Below are 21,931 nucleotides of genomic sequence, written 5' to 3'. Positions count from 1 at the left end.
TGTCATTTTGTATGATGTAAAGAATATTATTATATGTTGAAATGTGATGTGTTATAATTTAATAAACAATGAATTGAAATGTTACATTACATTGACTTAGGTGTGTAGCATTATCATGAGCTATCATTTATATGGATGTGTGTAATGTGAATATTAGGACAAAAGGGAGGTAATAGAGACAAACTGAACTGATTTATGTTATTTGTTTATGACTGAAAGTGTAGAATGTTCCTGTTCTGTTCAACTCAAAAGAGAAAGGTATGAAATATGAGTCACTTGTACTTGAGACATGTTTACAGCACCCTCTGGTGGGCAATAGCATGGCTTTCTAGTTTCTGCTGACTAGATTAGATGTATGCACATTGCAGTTTGAGTTTTTGGATATTCAATAAATTATTGAATAAATTATTATGCACAAATACAGCAGTGGCAACATTTCAGGCATCGTTGTGGTCTCAACACTGTGGACAGTGAAAATGAAATGGGAGGATTAAAATGTAATGCATAACAATAGCTAAAACATGTGTTAAAATTATCATAATTATACAGTTTTCAGCACTAGACAGTATTTGTTACATAACACTGAATTGTGCAGCAAATCAAAAATGCCTCACTGGGCATCCCAGTCATTTGCAAGTGTCTATTCTTTCAGTGAGGTAAAAAGTATAATCTGAAAGCAATGGCATTCAAATTGTTCCATCAGGTGTAGCCTCTGGTACATATTATGTCTTATCAGTAGCCTACATTTGATTCCATCAATATTGGAGAACAGTTTAAGGACATGCATTACCATTCAAATACTCTGCATTGGTGTTTGCCTTCGTGTATGCATTTGTTATAATGCATTTGTTATAAGTAACAATATGTCCTTTATCCCCATTTACTTTGAATTACATATCTTTGCTAATAATGACATTTACAATTGGCTATTACTGCATAGTATTATGGAGACACGGGAAGCTTATCGTTAAGAAGATGAGACGTGCAACCCATGGAATCAAGCATCATTAACCAGCCAAGTCGCACAAACTCACACACCCCGCCACCTCCCACAGTTTGAGAGAGGAGTTAAAGTAATGGTGTTGACATTGGGGGCAGTTTGAGTAGCTGGCAGATCCTATTGCACTCTGGTCCATGTTGCTCCTCCAGGAAGTACCTGAGGCCTCTGTCTGCAAAGTTGGCGGGTCCTCTGGGGGTCCTGCTGGAGTGGATCTGGGGGTCCGTCAAATAGGTCAACCCTTTACCGTTGGCTGTCACCCAACCTGTGGAAAAGACGACACACCGAGATGATGCTTTCAGAATTGGATGCACTCTTGACTAATTATTAACATACCGTACGTAGGTACATCCAGCAGTCATTTTAAGGATATTTCAAAGGACAGCCAATAAAGTTTAAGTTTAACATCCCTCTGCAACATCACGTCCCCCAAGTACTTGCTAAATGCGTAGGGGTTGGGACGAATGTGACAAAAATACATTTCCTTTCAATACCTTATCTGCACACCATCACAAGTGATAAATAGTCAGCATGACAAAAGGAAATGTATCGCTATTAGTCAAAAAAATCATTTCCTATCACTGTTCAGTAAATTAATCTATATCCACAAAATGTAATCAAAGCCATGATTAAAATTATATTGAAATGGGGTGTTTAGCCTAGAAAGTCAATCTTATGGAAATTGATTAGTCTGTGGATTATCAATGAGCAATGTTGAAGGGGTGCATGTGTTTGGTCCGACAGGCATTAGTCCGACACCCTACACCAAACCCTAACCTCACAGGGAAGCCACGGGTGAGTTTTAACCAGCCACGCATGTGAGAAAACTGACTTCACCAAATTTGGAGGATGCCCCTCTGCACTGTTGTTCACTCCTAGCCTGGTAAAACCACTCTCCCTGCTGGACAACATGGGGAGGGGTTTACCCAGGCTAGTTCACTCCCACTCCTAGATCGAGGCTAGTGTCAGACTAGACTAATGCCTGTCGGACCGTTACTGTAGCACGGCGGACCAACCTATGCGCTGTTGCACTCCCATGTCGAAGAACTCACACAGTAAATATGAATTCTTTCAATGAGCAAGCGTGCACTGACACACACACACACACACACACACACACACACACACACACACACACACACACACCTTGTAGGTCCACAACAACCTCTTGGCAGTTGGAGAACTGGTAAGTGAAATGTCCAAAGGCGATGCCATACTCTGTGGCCTGAAACTTCTCTTCCTTCTTCCATGTGTTGTTGGTTAGTTTGACAAAGTCACCAAGCATGTAAGGCTCCACTGTAATGCATCCCACAATCTCCTCCCCATCCAGCACCTATTCAACCACAAAGATAAACACAAGGGACGTGGGAGAATGAGTTTGAGAATATTTTTTCACCTGGCTCTGTCTGAAAATCCCTTGTTATCATGGTTATGTGAAGGTGTAATGAGTTATGACATGTCCATTGTCCTCACTCCTCACTAATATACCATTATACTATGGCACCATTTCCATTTACTCTGTGTCTCAGAGGTGGGCTGTGGACAGTTTAGAAACCTGCCTACCATTCACACGGGCAGAAGATACAGTCTACCATTCATTGTTAATGGAAGCCAGTGACATGGCGATACAATGCATGCATCCAACGTTTCTAGCTGCTGCAAAAACTACAAATTGAAGCTGAGCTGGGTTCAACTTCCAGATGCAAAGCTACAAAGCTACAACTGTAGCTGCAATGATACACGTCACTACTACTACGGAAGCACAAAGCGAGAACACAACAAATCATGCTGTGATCTTTTGCATCTTTGCATCTGCCTCGTGTGAACGCGGCGTTACAGGATCTCACCAGCAGGAGCTCGGAGGGAATGAAGAAGATGTGAGCGGTGACCTCCTTCTCGTAGAGTCTCTTGTTGAACTCGGTGACGTAATACTGAGCCGTCATCTGTCTCTCCACGTCCTTCAGGTGGAACTGAATGCCCCGAGGCTCCAGGTAATCCTTACCCACATAACTGGACGAGGAAGACACAACACGTTTTTATTTTAAAGTGAAATATGCCTTTGATGGGTTTGTTGGACTACTGTATGTTGAACTGTAGATGACTGCTAACCTGCTCAACCTTTCCTCCTGGTGGAGAAACTGTACCCACAGTGTTGTTCTCTGCTTGCCCTTCATGCCCATCAGCTCTCCGATGTACGCGCATGTCTCTCTGGCCGCCCACAGCCCAGTGGCCCTGGAGAATTTCAGATGAAGGGCACCTGTGGAAGACAGACAGACACCGCAGATTGAGACAAAGAGAGACAATTAATCCGTTTCAACAGGAGAAATGGGATGTATTAATGTGGTTTCAGAGTGAGATCAGAGTGAGACCTGAGATCAGATTCTAAAATGTTCTTCTAAATCCTGACAGTTTTCTGAAAAAGCTATGTTTCTATGTCAGTGGTTCTTTGATTTTTCAAAAATAGCAGACCTACAAGCTATGAGCTTGTAGATCTGCTATTTTTCAATAGCTAAAGCATAACGTAATGCTAACCTGGCATCCCAATTTTGGGCAAATGAGAAATCACACCCGTGTGAAGTGAGGAGCGCTCTTATCGTCGTACATCATCATGTCGTAAAATAGGCACCGCCTATTTGCTCAGACACTATGACTAAATTCTCCTTTCATTGTCAATGAGAATTTAATGTTTGTTAATGATGAAGTTTGTGGACGGTAACTAAAAGCTGGATGTAGGAGGCGCTATAGTGCCTCTCAAAAAATGTAGGTTCAACAGATTTACAAGCTCACGTGATGAGATGCACCGTGGGCTTAAGTGGTTATGTGTTAAAGTTGTTTCAAGAATCATTTCATTACGTAAAACATATTTGTGGGTAGGAGTTTCAAGAAAAAAGGATGGCAGCATGCACTGGCTCAGCAGCCACTCATGCAAATTTAGTTGAGGGGCCCCTCCTATGTGCAGCTTTGAGGGTTTGTGTAATCACAAACATTGTCCTGAACACAAACATTGAATGCCATTGGCAATGAACGGAGAATTTACGTCATATGTGTCTGAGCAAATTGGTGTACCGGTATGCATGTTGGTGGGAACCCTTGGCCAATAAGGGACCACCATTATTGATGATGATGTACAATGATTAGAGTGCCCCTCACTTCACACGAGTGTGATGTTTTTTTAGACACAACCCTATAGAAACAACAGGCCATGAAGAACTTACTGTAGGCGGTTCTGTAGGCCTTGAGCTTGAACTGGGTCTTCTCACTCTGCAGCCTCTTCAACAGACATGCGTGGCAAACCCCGGCCAGGAGCGCACGGCGATCCTGCTCCGTCAACACGTACTGCCGCTCCGGGTCCACGCTACCCACAAAGCACTGCTGCACACAGCTGTAGCACGAAGGGTTCCTTCCATGAGGGGGGTCATTGTGCATCTCTGCCGAGCCGGGCATTATTCCCATCTCACTCACCTCCGCAGAGCTGGGCTTAATTCCCATCTCACTCGCCGAAAACATCTCAAACGAGCTCTCCGACCACGTTTCAGTTGGGGCACACTGGCTGATACCGACAGACGGCCTCGGGCTCCGCTGTGGGCCCTTATTGGCGTCAGGCTCAGGTTGGCCAGGAGGTAAGCCTCCAGATCTTTGGGTCGGGTTGCTGCAGTGGCCCGTGCCTGGTTTGGAGGACCAACCAGTTGGATGAAGAATGCCGCTCGTGGGGGAATTTGTGTTAAGTGAGAGTTTGTCCCAAGATGAACGAGAGCTGAGGCTGTCGCTGAGAGAGCTGCCCGTTCTGACATTACTTTGGGATATGGGCCACGTCGATCCACTGCTTCCCAACCCCGCGGCAACGTCGGCGATCCAACTTTCGTCAGTTTCCACCGCCGTCTCTATTGCAGCCTGTAGCAATTCAAACTGATCCGAGTCACTTCCTGGACTGGAGGTGGATGTCGAGTGCTGCACAGGGGATGCTGGGCCCGGCTCAAAACGGACGGCAGCTTTGGAGCCGACTTTGTCTCTCTTCCTGTTCTCGCTGATGGAGTCTTCCATGCCGCCAGACCCGTCCTCGCTGACCTCTGTAGTCGGACAGCTCTGATCGGAGACATTAGCTTTACTTTCCCCGGAAAAAACACAGCTCCCTGTATACCCGCTGCTGCTAGGATGCGGAGACCCCGAGCTGCTCAACGAAAACCTCTGCCACGAAGAGCTGAGCTCATCGGTGCTCCCTAAAGTGGTGCCGACGTCGTCCTTCTGTGGTGGATGCAGGGGGACTGCCCTAAAGTCAGACCTCCCGTCAGTCAGACCTGTGCTGCGGGTTGAAGGTGCATGTTGGGGCTCTCCCTCCAGACTGTCTCCTGCAGCTCTGTGGCTTTCAGTAGTGCACTCTGCGCTCAGTGTACCGACAGTCGTCCCCATCGCAGTTATACAGTCCGAGTGACCGTCCCATTGACAGGCCGAGTGACTGGGTTCGCACAGTGACGCGTGATGCTTCTGAACCCTCGCCAGCACCCGGGAGAAACCCTCCAGAGTGAAATCCACCGGCCTTTCCTGAATGTTTCTGTAGCCGTCGGGGATGAAAGAGCCCTTGTCGGAATTTGGGAACGGTTCGACGCGTAGCAGACGTTTGACTTGGGACACGAGGCGCATGATCTCAGCACAGAGGCCGTCTCTCTCCTGGTTATCGGCGCGGCAGTAGTCGTAGAAACAGGCCAGCGCTTTCTGGCAGGCTAGCGTGGCCAGTGCCAGCACATCCGGAGCCGCGGCGCCCAGCCACCTGTCGGTGACGGTCAGTGAGTAAGCGGCCTTGACAAAGGTGTGAAGCTCCTGTTGGCTGGTGACCAGCTCGCTCTCTGCTTTGGTGAGCAGGCCGATCTCGAAGGCCTCTCGCGCGTGCAGCAGGAAGGAGCGCCTCTCAGAGACGGGGCACTCCATTGAGAAGCTGTAGGACAGCAAGCAGGTCCCCTGAGCTGCCTGGAGACAGACAGACAAGGTAAGAGACAGACAGATATTAAGTATAGGAGTGAGAGGCAGACAAGGAGAGACAGACAGGACAAGGAGAGTGATAGAATGAAGGACAGAGAATATAATTAATGTTTCATACTAGATATTGACATTCCCTTCCTTGACACAGAGCAGCATGGGGGCAGCTTATGGAGCGCACTTGTGGACAAAAGATTTCTGGTAGGGTCATGAAAAATGTGGGTGGGAAAGTGAATGTCCAGTTGCTTAGTGAGTGAACCTACCCACGATAAATAAATATGAATGAAAAACAAATACACCATGAAGAACTCCCCAGGATCCTTTTAGACTGAATGCACCACGTGCCGTTTACATTTCTGACTAATAATGTATTCAATCAATCAATCAAAACTTACCACATTGGTCAAGACGTACAGTGAGGCATATTGACTGTACACCACCGCCATTTTAGCAGCCTCGGCTGCAGAGAGTAGACGATGATCCTGATCCCCAAGGAGAGACTGACGCACGCATGCACGCGCACATACACACAGACACATACAAAAATAATATACAATACAGTAAGACATTGTTTTTATTAGGGATGTTCCTCAATTTCTGTGATAGCCGATACAGAATACCGATACCAGTGTCGTGATCTCATGTTGTGTTTATAGCTACCTGTATCTAGCTATATATCTCATGTTGTGTTTATAGCAGACTCCTCACTCAAATGTGCACTGTTTTTATGTATAAATTATTAAATGCAATTTCATTGGAGGCTTACCAAATCAATGTCTGGATTAGTCTTAAACGCACGGAAGTCCTCATCATTCATAGACACCAATATATTGGCCAACACACCAAGAGATGTCCCAATTCCCTATTGAACACACAGACATGCACACAACATACTGGTGAGGGAACTAGTACGGTTATAACAGGAGCCTCTTAAAATGGAAGGGAATATTCTAAATCTAAAGTAAAGGTAAACACAATAAACAAAACATTTCCACAACTATCACTACAGTATATGTAGCCATGGCGGTCGCAGTATACCTTTTTATCAGGTTGAGGGAGAGCGTAGTAACCGACCAGAGAAGCCCATATTAATCCTGCAGCCTCCAACCACAGGCCTGAGACAGTGTTGAGAATATAATTTTCTCAACTCAAATCGGGAAAACATTTTTTTCCCCCCTATCTCACAAATATAATGAACAGTACAGTACCTAGCTTCTGCAAGATCAGCCCACGCACTTGAATGCTGACCGCCTGCACGAGGGCCCTGTCGCTTGGAGAGTGGTACACCCAGAAACCTATAGTACGTGGGGGAAGACAAGTCACTTTTTAGCTGGGGACCCCCTGGAACTCCCTCAAGGACCCCTGGGGGTCCCCGGAACCACTGCTGTATAGCAGCGATCAATAAGACGGTGGTCAGCGGTATAGCCTACCTGTGGCACCGCTGTTGCTGATCAGTCTGCTCAGAATGTACTCTGCCTTCTGCAGCTTGCCTGTGTGGGCGTGACAACCATGATCATTAAATGTATTTTGCATGGCCTTCCGGTATTACTGTCCAAGTATATAGACTTTTAATGTTTGTGTACGTGACTAGAAAGTTTCCCCGTTGTTCGCTTGCACAGTTCCCTGTAAACGCTCCTTTGGGTAGAGCTGAGCATGGCAAACCACATGGCACCAGCACCGCCATGGGTTACTGCAGCGTGAGGTGTGTTGGATAAAAGCATCCTCCAAAGCACGTACACACGTTATCCACTGGGACCAGTAGCTACGGTCGTTCTAGGATCGATCCAAGCCATCCAGCCGCCCCCGTTGCTTACCCGAGTTAAGGTAGACCCTGGCCTGTCGTATAACAAGCTGCGGAGCAACAGGGGCAGCGGGGTGACGTCTGTGGAGACACTTGGTGATTTTCAGCAGCCGGCTGGATTCGTCTGTCCAGTACAGGAAACGGTCCACCAGGAATATCACTGCCAGTGCACAAGGCGCCTCCTGGGCCAAGATGGATGCCTTCAGCAGAGCCTGTCCGGCACAGGCAACAGATTAGTTATTCCAATGTCTGGCTCTCGGAATTACATCATATTATGGCAGCCAAGTCTATGGACTTTTTAATGTTTGTTTACAGCACTTAAACAAACATTACCATGCGCCCCTCACTTCATTGACACAAGTGTGATTTTCATTTTTTACAATAATTGGCCCTAATTTGAGTTTCTACTCGGCAAGAGAAAAATCTCATCGTCCACAATTGAAAAGCTAAGAAACTTGACTGTCACAATCAGATTCACTGTTGCCCATTAGGCAATTCAAACTAGGATTGGTCCTTCAAGAGAGCATTGCAGAACAGCAGGTCTGTCGGATGAAAGTGTGTTTTTTATTTGAAATGACTGAACTGTTTTTCCAATTAAATTCACAAAACATTTTTCTGCCGAATGCGAACGAAAATATAAGCCCATGGGTACCGAGGCTACCTCTATGTGAACTTATGAGATGAAAGAAGCTTGTCACTGTGCAGAGTGGCAGATCCACATGACACATCTGTGGTTCTGTGACATCACTGGGCCGGTGGGACCTGTAGTACTTTGACGTGTGTGTTCATTATTCCATTTAGACCTGAGGACGATTCTACAAATGCCTTCTATATCCTGACAGGTTTCTGAAAAACAAATGCTTCTATGTCAGTGGTGCTCAACCCTTTTCATGTCAAGGACCCCTAGAATTATCAGTATTTGGTTGCGGACCCCCCATCTGAAAATATGTAGTTCCAGGGACCTCCCAGAGGATTTGAGTTAAAAACATTCGCTCTGAAAGAATATACATTCAAAGAGATGCGCTACATTTTCACAATTTTTTAAAAATAGCAGCTCTACAATCTCATAGCCGCGCTGCGCTATGAGCTTGTACAGTAGATCTGCTATTTTTCAATAGCTAAAGTATATAAAATAATGCTATAAACAGGGTTCCCGTCTAGAATGGGTTATTCTACCAGCAGTGGAGGCAGGTGCTGGCTAATGAGGTCAGCGAGGTTGGTCTTATCCGCGGTGCTGACTGGCTGCTTGTACTGCCACTTCTCTGGGACGAAGGGCCAGCTCATCTGTTCTGCCTCCTGGAGCAGGGAGAGAAGCTCCACACACAGGGACTCTGCCAGAAAGTGTCAGACAGAGTTAGAGACACATTGAGCAGAAGGTAAAATGTGACCCACCGTGAATGGGAGCCTGTCATTGGATTACTATTCATTTTCGTTTTTTCATGTCATATGAAAGCAAGGAATCATGGCTTCAAATTGACATATTGGTTGTTCAGTTTGACCCACCAGTCATGGAGATATGGCTTATATAGTAATTTTCCCCTCTGGTGAAAAGCTGGAGGTTGCACGATGACAGGCTTTCAGTCAAATGGTGAAAACATTATTGCACATAAAGAAAGAAAAAAAACAGGTGCGCTTCCTCTGGAAACTGCTCTTTGTTAAAGGCAGTGAAATAACTCATAAACCAACTAAATGGAAAATGCGGCACAAAATAAAAGTCTGCCCTGAAGAAGGCTCTGCCAAAACGCGTCAGCGTTCTAAAAAAAGAAAACAAAAAAAACATGAGAAATTGCATCTGAGCCAGTCTTGCATCTTTTCTGTTGGATTATTGCACATAACTTTGTGTTAATACATTCAGCAGCATCCATGAAATAGTAATAATGACCAGTGGTGAAGTGGAGGGTATACAAAGGTATATAATTGTATACCCAATTATCTTTCAGTTAGGCAATGCATCGAGGCCCCACACTACTCAATTATAGTGTGCACACTGCGCAGCCATCGGTTTTACTGTAGTCACAAATAGAATTCTTTCAATACTATATTGATTTAGAATATTTTAAACTACCGTGTATCAATCAATCAATCAATCAATCAATACTCATTTGCCATACTGACTTTGTACATTGACCACATTGTATTTCCTGCTTGGAAATACGTTACATTTGAGGTGAATTCACAAGAAAAGACACAGGTTTCCAACAAGCCCATAAACGTAGAGTAGTCGCTATTTTAGAGTAGACTAATCAGATATACATATACTTGGAGTGAAGAAAATACCCTGAACATTGTGTTGTTCTTTTTTCCCCCTCTTGGTTTCAGTAGATTTGTTTTGTTCCATTATTGCATGGGCACATTTTCACAACATCTATAATAATATACCCACTTCTAGGGCTGCCCTAGTGTGGCTAGCATATGCCTTTCATGTGGAAGGTTGTGGGTTTGAACCCTGCCTGGGGTCAACGTCAGCAAGGGAATGCAGTCCTAATGCCAAATCAAATTGGTTCAGATCTGAGCCAATATGTCTCTTGAGGAGGCATATTTTTAGCCTGTCCTGGACGGAGTATCTGGATGTAAAAACAAATCCACTATACCCACTTCTCCAGACCAGGGATGTATCCACTGGTGGACCTAGGTAGGCTTGGGCCCACCCTGAATTATTTTTTTAATCATATTAACCGATTTTTGATAACAGTATCGTCATTATATAACATAACATAATGTGGATAATGCAATCACTGCATTACATTTTGGCAGTGGGTATAATGTGTGTTCTGACTCGCCTTTTCCTATTTGGCTTTCTGGCACTGCCTACTAGTTTGTCCCTCTGTGCCTGTTTAGATTGATTGGTTATGCCTGATGCCTGACACTATCATGAGCTTGTGTTTGCTGTTTCTAGAATCTTCTTTCTTCACCCCTGAAACTCGCGTCTTTGTTTTTGATTAAATACAAATGAGAAGCCTCTCCAGAGTAGCCTAAATGTTAGCCTCACAATCAATGCCAAACATAATATTACTGCAAAGATTTTGGAAGGAAAACAGCAGTTCCTGGAGTAGCTACAACAGTTGTATCCTGAGGAGTTCAACTTCAAACTCTGCCCTTGATTATGGATTACTACGTGATTGAAGACATCAAAGGTCATAATTGTAATTTTTGCTGAATGGATTTCATTGTCTGCTGCTATGCTATGGGGACGGGGTGCTATCCTTCTTAATTTGGAATTTGGAAGCGAGTTGCAACTGTTGCACTGGTGCTGTGTGTGTGTGTGTGTGTGTGTGTGTGTGTGTGTGTGTGTGTGTGTGTGTGTGTGTTGATCGATTGATTTGATTTATTAACAGTTTGCAGAATTACAGTACATTTCAATTTTACGGGGGCCAGTTTCGAATTGCAGCCGTCCGTAGGTGCCCTTTGAGAGCAGTTTTGACAGAGTCAAGGGATTCGCATGTCTTAATGACTGTTGGTAGGGCGTTCCACATTTTGGTGGCATAGGAGCTAAATTAATTTAATCCCTTGTTTGTGCCGAATCTGGGTTGTTGAGCTCCCTCTGCTGTTGTGGGTGTGGACTTCGTTGACATTAAGGAAGTATTTAGAATTTTAGACGGGTACATCTTGGTGGTGTAGCGAATCTTGTGGACCAGACCCATTGCAAGGTGCTGTACTCTGTCGACAACCCTAAGCCATTCCAGCCTGTCAAAGTGGGCAGGGGTGAGGTGGGTTCGGGGAGTAAGTAGTAGCCTGACCAGTTTGTTTTGGAGCCTTGTTTTAAGGGCCTTAGAGGTGCTCATGTGGTACCGGGAGGTGCAAGCGTAGTCGAAGAAACCCTAACCTCCTGTTGGGGTCTTCAAGGTGTTTTTGTTGACCAGTGAGGAGATCCTGTATAGGAATCTTGTTCTTTGATTGACCTTTTTGATTAGGTTGGTGGCCATTTTATCACCGGAAAGATTTGCCTCCAGGATGGAACCTAGGTAGGTCATTTCATCTTTTTGTGTGATAATATTGTCACCCACTCTAACCAAGAAGCCATCTGCCTTGCTGAGATTACTATTTGATCCAAATAGAATGGATTCAGTTTTTCCCAGGTGTAAAGATAGTTTATCAGCGAGCCAGGTGCAGATTCTACCAAGTTCAGAGCTGAGGGCCTTTTCAACCTGCAGTTTGTTCCTGTCCGAGACCAGCAGTGCTGAGTCATCTGCGAACAGGAACAAATTGCAGTCACAAGCTGATGTCATGTCGTTTACATATATTAGGAACAGTACAGGTCCTAGTGTGCCTGCATGCGTGCGTGCGAGCTGCACTCACTTCAACACAATATTATGGTGCTAGTAAGCTGCCTGGGAGTGTGTGTTGGAACTTAGCCTACTGTTGTTTCATGGACAGTACTTTGAATTATAGTTTATATTTGGGAATGTGTTGTGTTGTGTTTCGCCCCTCCCGTCCGTATGCCAGAGCTGGCGAGAACTTCTGGGAACTCTGATTATGTAACAGTCTAACTAATGGAACCGTTGGTTAGTTTTATTTTTTATGATGTCAGGCGGTCAATGGGACCCCCGTGACCTGTCAATCTCAACACCTGACTTCATATTTTGGGACACACAAAGCTACATGATGGAGACGGTGTGCCCACCGCTCAAAAAATGTGTGCCCCATTTGCCAGGCCTAGTAGTCAGTACTTAATTCCTGTATGTATATGCCACTGCTCCAGAGTCCACTACAGCTTGCTCCCATGCATCAGCCTCACAGTTTACTTCCATTAAGAAAAATAAACACACTGCACCATCTTGTGTCTCACCTCTGTAACTGCAGTAGATCGCTGCGGTCTCCTCAGTGGAGACTAGTGGGCTCCTACTATGTGGTGCAGAAGATGCTACTGCCTGGAGGCATTCTTCAAGCCAGAGCCCGACCTCCCTGCTGTCCATCATCATGCACGTAGGATTAATGTATGTTCCCTCTGCCTTTCAGTCAGCGTTAGTCTGAAAACGGATGTAGGATGCTCTTATGAGACGATTGTTAAGAGCCTTAAACCCAGTTATTTGAGTGTGGCCATCTCAGACTCAGATAGCCTACAGTATGCCTGTGTCTCAATAAGGCCCAGAATCAGGTTGTCTATTGGTTGAGACGCTCCTATACGAAGAAACAAAATGCCATAAATTATATTAAAAGTACCACTTCACCAATTTTCAACCTAATATAATACTATCATAATATAATAGGTAGGATTTGGTACCATTTTTGTCTACTCCTTCTCTGTGGACAGTTCAGAAACCCTATTACACCAGAGGTTCTCAAAATGGGCTCCGGGGACTACAATCATTTAACTACTTTACATCATGGGTTTTCAACAGGTGGTCCGTGGACCACTGGTGGTCCGTGAAGGTGTTGCATGTGGTCCCTGACCAATGTGACCATGCATTTAGTAATGTAGGAAAGTGAAGATTCGTATTTGAATTTATTGTATTAGGTTAGGATTAGAGAAAGTTGAGAAACAATGCAGTAAATGATCTTGTGACGCATCGATGTTGTCAGTTACTGGGAAGTCGGATGTCAAGAACTTCCACAGAAAAGTGAGTTAGAATCTCAAGGGAAACCATACCGGATTGCCTGTGTGCGAAGTGTCTGCTTACTATATATATATATATATATATATATATATAATAAGTTACAATGAACAGCAACATGAGTTTAATATGGAAGGTTAATTTCTTTCCCACACACCATGACCATATCCCCCCTCCCAACACAAAAATGGTCCCCAGGTTAATTCTCAGTCAGGGTGGTGGTCCCCAGGTTGATTCTCAGTCAGGGTGGTGGTCCCTGGTTCATACTCAGTTGAAAACCCCTGATTTACATTATTGAAAAGATAATTTTGTGCCGCGCTGCAAGCTTATTGTTGTAGCCTGCTATTTTTGAAAAGGTTTGAGAATAATGTACTAGAGTAACTATAGCCCATGTTGTTATTATGATAATCATGTCCTAACTTCTCCATGGTTTAAATGCCAAGGCGTTATGTTATTCTATTCAGATTCCCTGAATAGATAGTTAGATAGATAGTTCCTCTGCAGCGGAAACCATGCAGGGCACCAACCAGCACATCGGGAGCAATCAGGGGTTCAGTGTCTTGCTCAAGGACACTTCGACACTGACTCTGGGGGAGCCCTTGGGTTCGAGCTGGCAACCTTGCGGTTGCCATCCAGCCACTCTACCCCATAGCCACCGCCACCGCCGCCCATATGTAACAATGTAACATGAATGACGCTCTAATTGTTTGTATGACACATGACAGACTTGACAGTCATGTTTCATGTCTTATACCAGAGATGCGATGCAATCATGATCACTGCCATCATGCCATGATGTTATGTACTGCACTGTACATGGTCTTCCAAGTCAGTGGTTTAATTTCAACCCTTTTCATTTCAAGGTCCATTATTTCTTTGGCATTTGAGCCAGGGTCCACCTGACCTTTTGATGACATTTATAGCCTCTCAGACACAAAATATGTTGTCATTGGATAAGATTCTGTCCACATTTCCGACATTATTGATGTCGGTACCATTAGGAGAGATATAATAGGCAAACGTTGATCAAAATAACAATTCTTCTACATGATCTAATTGTGTATACTCTCAAGACAATCATTTGGTTACAAACTCTCCAACATTTAGCTGGGGACCACCTGGAACCCCCTCAAGGACCACTGGTGGTCCCCGGACCACTGGTTGAAAACCACAGTCTTGCATCAAGGCTATAGAGCTGTAGGCTACTGTCGGTACTGTTGATTGATTCATGGACTGACATGAGCCGAGTATGATATCAGATGTCATAACTCATAATATGAGTTTCACTTTCCTATCCAAACAGTAAGTCAGCAGCCAGCCAGCATGGAAATTGTTGCAGCAGAGCGTAGCAAATTAGCAATCACTTTTCAAGGCAATAAACGAAACCAAATAGTTGTGTTGAACATAATTATTAAAATAATTTTCATATACATACTGTAACCACCGCGACACAGGGCAGGCTGTTCCTTCCTGGTTTATTAGAGCAGAGGAGGAGTCTCTCTCTCTCTCTCTCTCTCTCTCTCTCCCTCTCTCTCTCTCTCTCTCTCTCTCACACACACCCACGCGTGTGTGTTTGTGTGCGCGCAAAACGCTTGATTCGAGTGATTCAAACACTGATCCCCACCACCACAGAGAATTAAACCCACCCAACCCAATAAATAAAATATAAATAATCAAACGGGCACTGCAGAGCTCATAGTTTTTGACACGTGAAGTGAAGATCAACTTATAATCTATTATTAGGCTAATGTAATTAAATAGTGTGTGAAAGAAGCGTGTCGATCGCCGTTGTTTGTAGTAGTAGAATGCATTAACTGCTTGTGGTTGTCATGTATTGTCAGCACTGCAGCTACACACACACACACACACACACACACACACACACACACACACACACACACACACACACACACGCACAGCTGGAAGGATTATGCATGGCCTGGTATGGCACGCGCTCCGGCAATGCGATCCATGTGGCGCGCGCACAGCCGCACACACACACACACACACACACACACACACACACTGACACACATCCTCCTCAACTTGTAGCAGTGGGTTGTGCCCAGTGCCCGCATAGCTTACACATTATAACACATACCGCCACCACGAACTCCATCATAGGACCCCGTGCGTCTGTTTCTCTCTCTATTTACGCGGTTTAGGCTAAACTGCGACTTAATTGCGTTTTGTTTCTCTGCGCAGACAGACAGTTCTCGGACACATGCAGTCAGAGTTTCGCTATCAAATGGGCGTTTCGGGTCTGGTGATGTAATGCATTTGCATCTCGGAGAACACATTCCGAAATTATTACTGTAGTGTAGCAGCATCGCGCCACTGAGAGAGAGTCGAACATGGTGGTGGGACTCTTCAAGCTGTGAAAGGTAGGGCATAAACAATGTGTGTCTGTTTGTTGTTTCCTCTTTTGGATTGTTTTATTACGCATGCATGCTTTAGTTGATGTTTCACAACATGTGTGATGCTTCTGCAAGTTCTGCCATGCCAAACAAACATGCCCATGCAGATGCAGGGAGTTATTTAACTTATTTCACAAAATACTATCCTACACAACAACAAAAGTTATCCACGGGTCGAGATCTTTTACGCAAGTTGAAATGCTCTAACGCCTGGTCAAATTGCACGCCTATAGCCTAGCTATGGTGACAGGATATGATGTGCTATATATTGTGAAAGCCGAAAACCGCACCAGCCTCCCCTATTATCACTAGACTAGAGAATCAGATATTTGCTTGCTTGCGCCATAAACATGGCATGCATGACAGTATTGGCTATATAAAGCAAACCAGCTGGTGTTTTCTTGTTTCCTCCCCTGGAAAACTATATGCCAAGGCTACTCAACCAAGACTCCTCAGTCAACAGCTGTTTGTGTGTGTGTGGCTACTGGCTACATGAAACTATATGGGGGGTTTATTCCCTCTCCCCTGCTTTCCTAGTGCAGTGCCAGCTGAAGAGCCTATCTAACATGGTATTATTGCCAAGAAAGCATCACATCAGTGCATTGTTGGCTTGACAAATAAACTACCTAGTCTTTCAATCAAATGTATTCACTTCACTGCCAAACTAAATCAACCACAATTACATGGTGTGTAATTATGTAGCCTAATGTCACTCATGGATAATAGCAGGATAATACTGTATAGCCAACATAATCCCTGTTTAATAATGCTTAAGTTTTGGTGGGAAAATATTATTTTCCTCTCCGCTGGTTGTGCTTCTCTAGACTGTACCATATCTTTGGTTAAAAGGTGTACCATACCATGCATACATGCAGTGTACTCCCTGATTGTGTCATGCCTCTGTGAGCTACCCTGAAGGATGGGGAGATGGCTTGTATTCTGTATTTATTTATATATAGTTTTTCTTAATGAACCTCTATTAAGGCTACAAGTATACTGATTGTGTGTTTGAGTTGGGGGAGGAACAGCCTTTATTTAGATTATCCTAATTGTTTGTTTTGTACTGTATTGTTCTTTATGTGTTGTGCCTTGAGGACCCCCTTGAAAACGAGTTGCTGCAACTCAAGGGACTTATCCTCTAGTCTAGGGAAATATAAAAATGAATAAATGATATAAATTTGTTCTTAATCTTAACGTGTGTAATGGTGAGATGATGAGGCCAAGGTGCAACAGTACCAAATGGACCATTTAGTTTCACCTGAATGATCATTAGAGCAATTACCCAAACTTTCTCCCAGACTCCCTCCCCAGTCAGAGTTAGGAGTTTGAATGAAGGTTATTGTGCAGGGTGTAATTTGTGTGTAAATGTGCAGGGGCTTCATTTAACTGACTAGACTTTTTTGAATATTTAAAAAGAAAAAATGTCTCTCACACTTATGCCAGTGTGCCAGCGATCACCCGCTCCTGTGTCAATGTTGGCTATATCCTGGGTTCCAGCTTGATTCACTGTGTTCCGTGGATTGTATTATGTATGCCAGCAGGCAGCAAACTCGCATTTCATAATGTCACCTGTTACATAGTCACGTTGTTGCTGATACGTCATCGGCCAATCCAACCCATTGATGCTGAGTGCCAAGCAGGGCATTGGGTCCCATTGTTACAGTCTTTGGTATGACCCGGCTAGGGATCGAACCCCAACCTCCCAGTTTCAGGGCCACTCTAACCACAAGGCCACTCTCTGGAACGCAGCGATTCAGGCTGGAACCCAGGCTAAATGTTGGCACCCGTGCCTAAGGTTGCCTTGCCCCGTGGTAATGACAATGAGGTGTTGGGTGAAATCAGCCCTCAGCTATTCCTTCAAGAAATACTGTGCAGGGATGGGGAGGGAAGCCTCGCTCCCCTCCCCATCTCCTCCCCCTACTGGTCAGGGCTTTTCTTACCCCTCCCCTACTGGGCGGGGTCTTTCCTTTTCTTTTACATGAGCTGGGCGTGTTATAATATAGTAGACTCTGGAAAAGCATTGCAGAAGCCAGCTCTTATGGCTCGTTAGGCAATAGACTTTCAATCCATGCTGTACCTCCTGGGTTTTGCGGATAAAGTAAAGTTTGCTTTGGTCCGACATGCGTTGCGTCGTGCTTGCGGATAGGGTTAATAAGGTTTGGGGTTTGAGGTAGGGTTAGTAATACTAATGTCCGACATACAGTACATGTTCACCTGTGGCTGGATGCATGGCCCAACCCCTTGTATTCTTACAGATATGGCTGGGGCTGAAAACACCCGCGTGCCAACAATGAGTGCAGGGTCGCCTTCTCAGTATTGTCTCGATTTTGTGCCACATGGTGATGAATAAAACAAAAGAAACTCTAAAAAAAACCTCTAGCTCACTTTGTTTCCTATCAATCTGCCGCTCTGGCACCCTCATTACCCGCTGTCTGGAGATATGTGCTGGGTCCGTCTGACATGCTGCGGCTTCGAGGTGATTGTCTCCCCTCGACCGCATAGTGGCGGGGGATTATCGGACATCTCTGAGAGTGTTGGGGCTCTCTTGATTATTCGGCCTAGTGGCTGCAGGCAGTCATGCCGCCAATCATTTATCCGCCCAGACGGATTTTTATACATGCTAGTCATGTCTGGCTGCTTCCAACGGCTCATCATCACATCCTTGTGGGAGAGAAGGAGAGGACTTTAAAATATCTTCTCTAGAGAAGTTTCACAGCAGCAGGGTCCACCTGAGGTCACATCGTGGCTCCATGTGGTGAGGCTGGTATGAAGAGAGCCATGAAGCACACTGTTGAACCATGGCACTTGTTATCTGACTATTAAACACGCACACTTAGCCAGCATCTGTTGTTCTGAATTGGAATATAGGGGAAATTCAGAGCCAATCTGATAAGTCGGCAATCGGCAATAGAATCACATAACAGCAGCCTACTGTGCCACTCAACGAATGTGTTGCCAGCTAAGCACGGATCAATTAGTACAAAGTCCAATATGTCAGATGGTGCTTTATCCAATAGCCGTTAGCTCACAGCAGCACTCTCCATGCCCTGTGTCAATTCCCATGTCCTGACAAGTGAGAATTGAAAAAATACAGGATTTGGAGCATTCAGAATGCTATATTTGCATTGTTAGTGTAGCAAATCTTTTGAAAGGACATTACAGAGTGCTTTTTTTCTCTTCACGTTGTATTCTTTGGCCTTGGTTTCGTGATGTTGCGGGCATTGAGGTTTTTCTCTTATGCTAACAGATGTAGAAGATAAAAAGATTAAAGACCACTCTCCTTCTCCTCTATTGCTGCAGTGCCACTATCACTTTAGGCCTCGGTCCCACACACACGCCCTTGACATTTAACATCACTTCCGACACCTGCAGTGACGCCCCCTTACACCACAGCCCACCCCAGTGTGACACTTGTTAGGACAGTCAAGCCGTAATTGGATCCTTTTGTGAAGAGAGCTGATTTATGCTGAAAGGCGCGGTAAATATCAAGGTTGAAGAACCGGGCTAATTATTAACAAGAAGAGAAGTGGACTATAGAGATGAGAAGAGCAGGTTTGGGGGGATTATATATAGCCCACAGGAGAGGAAAGTAAAAGTAATAGAATCTTTTGCACAGTGGTCATTTTGACAGCTTCAGGTAATTATAAGGTGTGGCTTTCATTTAGTTGTGCACCAGAATGTGCCTGGTAACGTCAACTTCATTCTGGCACGCAGAACATTTTATATTATGGAACGCAAAAGAGACTCGGAGTAAAGTCGCTGCTTCTTTGCCTGGAAAGGAGCCAGCCTAGGTGGTCCGGGCATCTGGTTAGGATGCCCTCGAGGCACGTCCCACTGGGAGGAGACCCCCGGGGCAGACCAAGGCGCAGATGGAGGGGTCACATCGACTCAATAGCCTTGGAAAGCCTCGGGACCCCCCAGGAGGAAGTTACTAATGTTGTGACTTGAGTATGGAAGTCTGGAGCTGTTGCCCCCGCAACCCGACTACAGATAAGCGGTTGAAGGTGGATGGATGGATGGAATGAGCACATAGTGAAAATGATAGGGAACAGCTGTTCAGACAGCCAATGGTTTCCTCTGCCTACTCTCTCTCTCTCTCTCTCTCTCTCTCTCTCTCACACTCACACTCACACTCACACTCACACTCACACTCACACTCACACTCACACTCACACACACACACACACACACACACACACACACGTTCCATTAGAGGCCAGAGCAGAGATCGCTGTGTAATCTCAATTTGTCAGTGCCGTCTCTCATAAGGGAGGAAGGGGGGGGGGGGGGGGGGGATGGAGAGAGAGAGAGGTATAGAGTGAGGTAGAGGAGTAGTTGCATGCATTTTGAAAGGGGAAAGAAAGGCCATGCATCAAACAGCTGGATTGGAATGTAATCATCCTGGGACAGGTCATGTTAGTTGAAGCACAGGCTGATGCATCAGGGTGACTATTGATCGTAATGATGATGATTGCGAGCCAGTGATTTGTAGGGTGTTTGTTGGCATGCATTACTTACTTTCTCTAAGGAAGGTATAGGCTAAAAAATGAGCAACAAAAATAAGAAAGAAAAGAGATTGGTATCGTCGTGCACCTGCACAGGAAAAGATCTTTGGTTTTATACGCCACACTGGTTTGGAGGATGAACAGTTTGTTGTTTATACTGACTGTAAACTGTTATTGTGTTACACTGCAGTGTTTATCGTGTTGCGAAGGAGAGAGTGCATGTAGTGTAGAGGGGTTTTCAACAGGGGGTCCGCGGACCACTTGGTGGCCCCTGGAAGTATTGCATGTGGTCCCTGACCATTTTCTGGAAATGTCTTTCCACTATAGTTGAGAAACAGTGAACTGAATGACCTGGTGACCTATGATGAACGTCTATGTAGTCAACCAGACAGTGGCCTTGTGGTTAGAGTGTCCGGCAAACTGGTGGTCCCTCGTTCACAATCACTTGAAAACCCCTAACGTAGTGCATGTAACTACAGTATGTATCATTGGGTGGACTTTCATCACCTAAGACAGGGGTTCTCAAAAAACGTTTTTGGCTGGGGACCCCCGGAAATGCTTTGGCCACGCCCCTCCCCCCTCCCCAACCCAATACAAACTGACTGCAAAAATAACCTTAATAATAGAGAAAATAATATCATAAATGAATACTGAAAACAGATATAATCATTAAGGAAATGTATGCATGTATACTATGTGTACTATGTATGTAAACTCTTCATTTCCATTTTCCAGCCATCCAGCAAATGAATGGCTGGACCCCGAGGGGTCGCGACCCACGTGTTGAGAACCCCTGCCCTAAGATACTCCACCAGCGTTGGGGCCGGTGGTCCAGCTGTTTAATGGAAGGGAAACAAACATGATTGAATTTGCGTTTTGCGTCTTAGTTTATATATAGACTATACGGTGGTGGTGGTTGATTTGGTGGAGCATGTGAAATTCCACAGGAGCTAGTCAGAAAACACAGCTTTGGTATTTGAAACTCTTGACTGACTGGGGTGGGTGAATATAACTGCTGCTGCAACGGTGTGCAAATAAAATACCCTTTCAAATTCCTGAGGGTTTTGTGGGTGAAACTGTAGGTGAAACTCAAATATCAAAATTGTTATGTAGAAAACAGGAACTTGTCTTCACCCGCACCTCTCTGCAGCCACAGAGCTGGTAATGTTGGAGCAGTGTTTCTCAAAGTGGGGTCAGGGGATAAGCTGCTTGTAACGTGTCATATTTACATATACACACACACTCTGGAATAAGAGAGTCTGCTTAAAACGACTAAATTGTAAAATATTCCCTCTGGCTGACACCCTACGATCCTGGGTAACAACAGGAAGTGCATGAGTCTCCTGATTTCAGCAATGCAGATAGACAGAAATGTACCCCCCGCCCCTCTCTCTGTCTGTCTCACTCACACACACACACACACACACACACACACACACACACACACACACACACACACACACACACACACACACACACACACACACACACACACACACACACACACACACACAGCGCTCACGCCCTGAAGTGTTTTTGTGGAGAACGATGATGAGTCCCTCTTCGTCTCTCTGTTACACAATGCACTTCATCACATGCTCTCACGTCTCAGTCATTCAGATGACATTCAGGGATTGTAAGAATGTGTGTGTGACAGAGAGAGCACATGTTTATATTGTCAGAGAGAG

At 44.9% G+C, this 21,931-nt stretch overlaps 2 protein-coding genes across 5 annotated transcripts in view; one reads left to right on the top strand and one right to left on the bottom strand.

Moving 5' to 3' along the window:
- Positions 1–95: 95 nt before the first annotated feature.
- alpk1 (alpha-kinase 1) lies at positions 96–14,798 on the bottom strand. Its single transcript, XM_080791982.1, has 14 exons — positions 14,757–14,798; positions 12,556–12,736; positions 8,946–9,100; positions 7,783–7,981; positions 7,399–7,458; positions 7,177–7,263; positions 7,007–7,083; positions 6,735–6,830; positions 6,364–6,468; positions 4,213–5,959; positions 3,107–3,254; positions 2,845–3,007; positions 2,144–2,330; positions 96–1,262 (listed from the first exon to the last, which is right to left on the bottom strand). The coding sequence occupies exons 2-14, from the start codon at positions 12,686–12,688 to the stop codon at positions 1,069–1,071; spliced, it is 3,351 nt and encodes a 1,116-aa protein (XP_080648108.1). The 5' UTR covers positions 12,689–12,736; positions 14,757–14,798; the 3' UTR covers positions 96–1,068.
- Positions 14,799–15,439: 641 nt separating this feature from the next.
- The window catches only part of LOC308335653 (RAS guanyl-releasing protein 2-like), a 56,939-nt gene continuing 50,447 nt past the window's right edge, over positions 15,440–21,931 (top strand). For all 4 annotated transcript variants that reach the window (XR_013966069.1, XR_013966070.1, XM_080792760.1 and 1 more), the window contains exon 1: positions 15,440–15,705. The gene's annotated coding sequence lies outside the window, so the exon portion shown is untranslated. The remainder of the gene's footprint in view (positions 15,706–21,931) is intronic.

The sequence above is a fragment of the Protomyctophum bolini genome (genome assembly GCF_963924005.1).
Source record: "Protomyctophum bolini genome assembly, chromosome: 20".
NCBI lineage: Eukaryota > Metazoa > Chordata > Actinopteri > Myctophiformes > Myctophidae > Protomyctophum > Protomyctophum bolini.
The sequence above is the reverse complement of the archived record's forward strand: the minus strand, read 5'-3'. Positions and strand labels throughout refer to the sequence as shown.